The sequence below is a fragment of the Hibiscus syriacus genome, unplaced genomic scaffold (assembly GCF_006381635.1).
Source record: "Hibiscus syriacus cultivar Baekdansim isolate YM2019G1 unplaced genomic scaffold, ASM638163v2 tig00110557_pilon, whole genome shotgun sequence".
Lineage (NCBI taxonomy): Eukaryota > Viridiplantae > Streptophyta > Magnoliopsida > Malvales > Malvaceae > Hibiscus > Hibiscus syriacus.
In genome coordinates this window covers 1,055,656-1,062,974 of record NW_024062780.1, presented here as the reverse complement: position 1 = coordinate 1,062,974, position 7,319 = coordinate 1,055,656, and the positions used below count along the sequence as shown (strand labels likewise).

The 7,319-nt window shown below is 35.7% G+C and overlaps 2 protein-coding genes and 1 pseudogene across 2 annotated transcripts; all 3 read left to right on the top strand.

The window, feature by feature from the left end:
* Nucleotides 1-260: 260 nt before the first annotated feature.
* On the top strand, nucleotides 261-1,615 carry LOC120132004 (probable WRKY transcription factor 40). The gene is made up of 5 exons (XM_039148856.1): nucleotides 261-378; nucleotides 476-535; nucleotides 616-933; nucleotides 1,016-1,225; nucleotides 1,256-1,615. Exons 1-5 carry the CDS (start codon nucleotides 307-309, stop codon nucleotides 1,493-1,495), a joined length of 900 nt encoding a protein of 299 aa, XP_039004787.1. The 5' UTR covers nucleotides 261-306; the 3' UTR covers nucleotides 1,496-1,615.
* LOC120132091 lies at nucleotides 1,524-2,966 on the top strand (annotated as a pseudogene).
* Nucleotides 2,967-4,627: 1,661 nt separating this feature from the next.
* Nucleotides 4,628-5,615, top strand: LOC120132090 (probable WRKY transcription factor 40). Its single transcript, XM_039148926.1, has 4 exons — nucleotides 4,628-4,657; nucleotides 4,735-4,941; nucleotides 5,023-5,139; nucleotides 5,218-5,615. The coding sequence occupies exons 1-4, from the start codon at nucleotides 4,628-4,630 to the stop codon at nucleotides 5,599-5,601; spliced, it is 738 nt and encodes a 245-aa protein (XP_039004857.1). The 3' UTR covers nucleotides 5,602-5,615.
* Nucleotides 5,616-7,319: the final 1,704 nt, after the last annotated feature.

The window sequence follows — 7,319 nt, the reverse complement described above, 5'->3', positions numbered from 1 at the left end:
CCTTGATTTTTCTAAAAAAATATATGGGCCTGTGGTGTCTTGCCTTATTATTATTATTATAAATTTTATCTTTTTTTTTATTTGAGTATTTGTTTGTATGAATATAGATAGCTTGCCCAAGGCAATGGGTAATTCCCAAGTGGGATGTAGCCTCATTTCCAGTGACTTTCCTGGATAATAAACCAAATATTTCCAAATTTTATGCTCTATATATTTCTATATTCCTGGCCTATGGTTATTAATCTCTCATCCTCTTCACAAATCCTACAGACTCACTCTTCTTGCTGTATATTGTAAAGTGCGGTGATGGAATCCGCTTGGGTGAATACGACGCTGGATCTCAACGTTAACCCTTTTTTTCATACCAATCAAGCTCCGGTGAGTTCGGGTTATCATCACTTGGGGAGAAAAATATTTGATTTTTTGTTGCTTTAGATTAGTGGGCTTATAAAAGCTTGTGAGTTTTTTGAAACAGAAGAGAGAAGCCGATGGGAAAATGGCCGACTTTGAAGTGAAATCCCCAATTAAACAAGAGGTCAGTTTCTGGATAAGTTCGATCGTCTTTGAAAACTTAAAATTGGATGTTTCGATACTCATCTTTGTTTGTAATTGCAGCAGATTGGAATTTTGGTGGAAGAACTGAACCGAGTTAGCGCCGAGAACAAGAAGCTAACCGAGATGCTAACGGCTTTATGCGAGCACTACGCGACTTTGCAAAAACAATACGAGGAACTGGTGAGTAAGAACACTGAAACTGGATCTTCAAAGAAGAGGAAAGCCGAATGTGAAGATTACAGTACCGCCGTGATTGGCTTCACTACAAACGCCGAGAGCAGCTGTAGTATTGAAAATTCATGCAAAAAGCCCAAGGAGTGCATTAATGGCAAAATTTCAAGAGCCTGCGTGCGCGCAGATCCTTGTGATAACAGCCTGGTAAGTCCCAATTCCGTTGCCAGATGAAATTAACGAGGCGTCGAGAGTATTAGTGATTCTGAAAAATTGGTTTGTGTTACAGATTGTGAGAGATGGATATCAATGGAGAAAATATGGTCAAAAGGTCACAAGAGATAACCCGTCCCCCAGGGCTTACTTCAAGTGCTCCTTTGCCCCAAGTTGTCCGGTGAAGAAAAAGGTGCAAAGAAGTGCTGAAGATCCATCCATCTTGGTTGCTACCTATGAAGGAGAGCACAACCATACACACCATTCTCCGTCTGCATTATCGTCGTTGAGCCCCGTTAATAGCGGTGCCGCCACCGCCAACAACTCTCGCTCAGCTCGTGTCTCTTCTTCTTCATCGGCTCCCGCTGTAACTGTGGACTTGACGAAACCAGCTGGATCGGATGATGATACCAAAAAACCTACCCAAAAGGTTGATCAACCGGCGATTCAACAGATTTTGGTTCAACAAATAGCGGCTTCTTTGACTAGGGACCCCAATTTCACGGCGGCACTTGCTGCAGCCATTTCTGGAAAAGTTGTAGACCAGAAGTTGTGAGATTCAACAAACTTGGGGAGAACATACCATGGTTCTGTACTTTTTCTTTTTTGTTGAAATTGGTAGAGAGAGTTTGAATTGAAATGATGTAAATAGAATATTGAATCTAATATATATATATATATATATTATATATAAACTAAAACAGGTACAGACTCACTCTTCTGCTGTATATTGTAAGTGCGGTGATGGAATCCCTTGGGTGAATACGACGCTGGATCTCACGTTAACCCTTTTTTTCATACCAATCAAGCTCCGGTGAGTTCGGGTTATCATCACTTGGGGAAAATATTTGATTTTTTGTTGCTTTAGATTAGTGGGCTTATAAAAGCTTGTGATTTTTTGAAACAGAAGAGAGAAGCCGATGGGAAAATGGCCGACTTTGAAGTGAAATCCCCAATTAAACAAGAGTCAGTTTCTGGATAATTCGATCGTCTTTGAAAACTTAAAATTGGATGTTTCGATACTCATCTTTGTTTGTAATTGCAGCAGATTGAATTTTGGTGGAAGAACTGAACCGAGTTAGCGCCGAGAACAAGAAGCTAACCGAGATGCTAACGGCTTTATGCGAGCACTACGCGACTTTGCAAAACAATACGAGAACTGGTGAGTAAGAACACTGAAACTGGATCTTCAAGAAGAGGAAAGCCGAATGTGAAGATTACAGTACCGCCGTGATTGGCTTCCTACAAACGCCGAGAGCAGCTGTGTATTGAAAATTCATGCAAAAGCCCAAGGAGTGCATTAATGGCAAAATTTCAAGAGCCTGCGTGCGCGCAGATCCTTGTGATAACAGCCTGGTAAGTCCCAATTCCGTTGCCAGATGAAATTAACGAGCGTCGAGAGTATTATGATTCTGAAAAATTGGTTTTGTTACAGATTGTGAGAGATGGATATCAATGGAGAAAATATGGTCAAAGGTCACAGAGATAACCCTCCCCCAGGCTTACTTCAAGTGCTCCTTTGCCCCAAGTTGTCCGGTGAAGAAAAGGTGCAAAGAAGTGCTGAATCCTCCATCTTGGTTGCTACCTATGAAGGAGAGCACAACCATACACACCATTCTCCGTCTGCATTATCGTCGTTGAGCCCCGTTAATAGCGGTGCCGCCACCGCCAACAACTCTCGCTCAGCTCGTGTCTCTTCTTCTTCATCGGCTCCCGCTGTAACTGTGGACTTGACGAAACCAGCTGGATCGGATGATGATACCAAAAAACCTACCCAAAAGGTTGATCAACCGGCGATTCAACAGATTTTGGTTCAACAAATAGCGGCTTCTTTGACTAGGGACCCCAATTTCACGGCGGCACTTGCTGCAGCCATTTCTGGAAAAGTTGTAGACCAGAAGTTGTGAGATTCAACAAACTTGGGGAGAACATACCATGGTTCTGTACTTTTTCTTTTTTGTTGAAATTGGTAGAGAGAGTTTGAATTGAAATGATGTAAATAGAATATTGAATCTAATATATATATATATATATATAATATATATAAACTAAACAAGGTACAAATTTATTGGTATACAGAGTTTTCTTAATTTGAGTAGTTTCATTACTAAATAAATCTAATTTAAAAATTTAGTGGTTAGAGTTAAAAATTAATTAATTTTTTTTATTTTGTGATTATTTTTATTATTGTTATCTCAAAAATAATAGACCATGCATGAATTGCGACTTTCTCTTTTATTGCATTGACAATTTGTTCATTGACAAAGTATGGTCAATAGAAAGTTTAATTATGATTAAATGTATGCTGTTGGTCTTTATTATAATTTTTTGTCAAAGCAGCAGATTTGGTTTGAATAGGATGCTATGGAATGGAACAACCAATTTTTAAGTGCTTCACATGTTCGAGCTACCGTTCACCGACGTCTGGACTCGAAAACTTTAAAATGAAATTCGATTCGGTTTTAAAGTTCACAAGCCTAAAATTTTTAAACTCTACTTGAACTCCAAACTATATATTGAAGCTTGGAAAAGCTCGAACTAAAAAAATCCTTGAAATTAACTCATTTGAAGTTCAAACTCGAACTTGAACCATAACCTTAATTACATGAAAACCTTATACCATATGCTTTTAAAAAATCAGCAACAAAATTTTAATATTATTAATAATTTAAAATTTTAAAAATAAAATTTTAATATACTATTTTTTCGAGTTGCTCGTAAATTTTTCAAGTCAAGTATCAAATAACTTGTTTCGGCTCGTTAAGAACTTGAGTCGAGTTAGAGCTCAAATTGAGTTCATTCGAGTCGAGTATTTATATAATTTTGACCGAGTTAAATTCGAGTAGCTCATAATATGTCTCGTCCCATATTTATGGTCCTACTAACAGCTTCACCAAAGCCCAAAACATAGAATTGGACAACAACAAAAGAAAAAGGCAACAAGCAACCCACAATGAAATGAAAATGGGTTTTTTTCCCAATAGACAGCCCAAATTTGTTTTTCAAAATAGGGCAAAAACACTTTTATTTTGAAATTTACGATATTTTTTAATAAAAAATATTTTTATTCAATTTTTTATCTTAATGTAGTAAATTTTAATAAAAAATTATATTTTATTAAAATTCATCACCTCGACATGATGAGTTACATAAACATCGTAGAAAATACCGTAAATCCTAAAATAAAAACCCCATGCTTTAATGGGCTTAAAAAAAACTGACAAAAATCTTAAACAAGCAACAAAAGGAACGGTCATCGTCAGCCAATTGGAATGTAGAGCCCTCACTGGAAAATTCTCATGAATTATTATACCAAAAGTTGATGTAGTACTCGGTCATGCTACACGCTTTAACAACCTTTTGATATTGGAAACCCTTTTTGACACAAATCAATGAAAGTAAATTGTCGGGTTCATTCACCCTCTTCTAGATGATGTTATCTTCGCCGGAACCCGTTTACATTGTCGTTGTAGTAGGAACATGACGATTTATAAGCTAAAGCTGGGTGTAAAACTGCTTACTTCATCTGAATGATGTCATACATATTACGATCAATTTCCACATTTCGTGAATCTCGATTTTAGTATGGTATATAAATACCCCCATTCATAATTCTGTGAAAACTTGTGCCATCGATTTCAATTACTTCTTCTTGATATCGTCCGGTCAATTTTCAACACATACTGCCATGGATTCTCCAAACTATGATAAACAAAAGGTATGGTATATTGATGATATCATTGCTTTTAGTTTTTCAAGAAGGAGATGATGGATCTATTAAGAAAATTTTGTCAGGTGGAAGCTCTGCAAGTGGAGTTGGAATGTTTGAAGAGAGAGAATGAAGCTATGGGGTTAATATTCGAAACATTGAGCAAAAAGTACAACGCGCTTTATCAAGCTTATCTACGCCAGGAATCAAACAAGAGACCAAGACCTGATGATCCAGTTGCATCCAGAACCTCACAGTTTTTGGTGAAAACGGACCCTAGGGATCAAAGCCTTGTAAGATTTCATTAACCCTAGCTAGCTACGTTTCTTTGCATTTCAGCATGTTCTTATGGTAATAGGGTTTTCTGTATATAGGTAGTGAAAGATGGATTTCAATGGAGAAAATATGGGCAGAAAGTTACTAAACATAATCCCTCCCCTCGGGCTTATTTCAAGTGCTTTATGGCTCCCGGATGCCCTGTCAAAAAGAAGGTATATATAGCAATATATTCTTTATGGAGTTCTCCATTGTTTCAGATTTACTCATTGTTTTAGATTGAAAACGTGTAGGTTCAGCGATGCATGGAGGACAAATCTTATGTCGTGGCAACATACGAAGGACAACACAACCACGATGTTGATCCTCCGGGTGCCGGAAAATCATTGTCATCTTCATGCAATTCTCCGATATTCTCCCCGGCGCCGGCGACAAGCGTTCCTTTTCCACTTCCGGGTAATCCTTTTCGACCGGCCATCACCCTTGAGCTCACTCTCTCCGGCTCCGACGTCTTACAAAACAGAAGAAACCCTACAAGTCTTATGCATGATTACATCAGCAACAACAACAAGAGCATTGAAGATTGTGTTGCATCCTTAATAAAATATCCCAACTTCACTCCAGCTTTAGCTGCAGCAGTTGCTCGTTCTATCAGAACTGAACCCTCTAAAGTCTAAACCATCACCCCCATGAACAAATGGTTATTTGAGCAAATATCAAACAGTTTGTATCTTCTTTAATGAAAATCTGAATGGCAGCATGCTGTTCCATAAACTATATTATATATGTATCTAAAATAAATATTGTTAGTAATGCAAATATTAAGAGATTTTGTAGGGAGTTGGTTATCTATTTTTAGGACGTGGTTGGAGTGGATAATTGTCAATTGATAATTTTACCCTTTTACCACTCCTATAAAAGTGATATGCCTCTCCCTAATTTTACATATAATTGATGGCATCTGCATTTCCTTCTCGGAAAATTTCTGATCGAAGAGCGCTTCACAAGTGGGTTTCACTTTCTCACTTCGGATATACAAGGTTTAGAATATTGTAGGCCTATAAATGAATTGAACGTTCAGCGAACCGTTTGGCGGGAAATTCGTTTATTTATTAAACGAACGAACATGAACAAGATTTTGTGTTCGTTTAATTAAATGAACGAACATGAACAAAGGGTTCTTTCGTTCATTTACGTTCGTGAACGTTTTGTAATATGTTCGTTTATGTGTGTTCATTTATGTTTAGCCCAATCACTCTAGACCTATTTAAAATATTAAAGCTCAATAAATTTTAATCTAATACCCATAAAAAATTTAAAATTCAATTAATTTTAAATACAAATAAAAAACTCAAAACAATTAAATAAAATATAATCCTAAAAATGTTAGGAAAAGAAAATATATATTTTCATTTATGTTCGGTTACGTTCATTTATTGTGTTCGTTTACATCCGTTAGTTTATGTTCGTTCATATGTGTTCGTTTATCCTTTAAATGAACGAATATGAACAAACACGAACAAGCTACATCCCTTAATGAACGAACACGGAAAATAATTTTTTTGTTTATTTATGTTAGTGTTCGTTCATTTATTCGGTTAAAGTTAAACGAACGAACATGAACATACCCTCGTTCGTGTACGTTCGGTTCATTGAGTGGCCTAGAAGATTGTGTTAACCTTGGGGGACAACATCCACTATCGATATTACACCAACAAGGATGAAATTGCTTCTAAGGCAGTGAATTTTACCACGACACAATAAATCGTTCTAATTGTCTTTATTATTTCATTATTATTTGTTAGCCAATGCTAATGGTTTTATCTTGCACCAGTATTTTTTTCCCAACAAATATAAATGTCTTTAAACTAGGTTAAGGTTTTGAGAAAAAAAATCCAGAATATATATATCCGATGGATCCAAGAGATCGTCATAGAAGAAGGAGAAAGAGAGAGAAATAGAAACGAGAGCAGTACAATTCAGGACAACAGTTTAAGTTAAAAATCAAAATTTCTGCACACATTATAATACATGTGAAAAATTAATATTTATTTGAACCAACTACATTATTGATGATTTTCGTTTTAGTTTTATATATTTTTTCTTATTAAATACAAAAAATACAATATTTGATTATTTTTATTTTTATCTATTTAAGGCGTTGTCATTTTTATTTAATTTCCTCACTAAAGCAGTTAAAATTTCAATGATCACGTCTTAATTAAATAAAAACGAACGTGATCAAATGATTTTTTTTTAAAATTTAATAAAAAAATATATAAAAATTAAACGAAAGTGACCAGTCATATAGTATACCTATTTATTTTAAAGTACATTTAATCTAGAACTTATTCAAATATAAGAAAGTTAAGAATTGTAAAAACATATTTTAGGC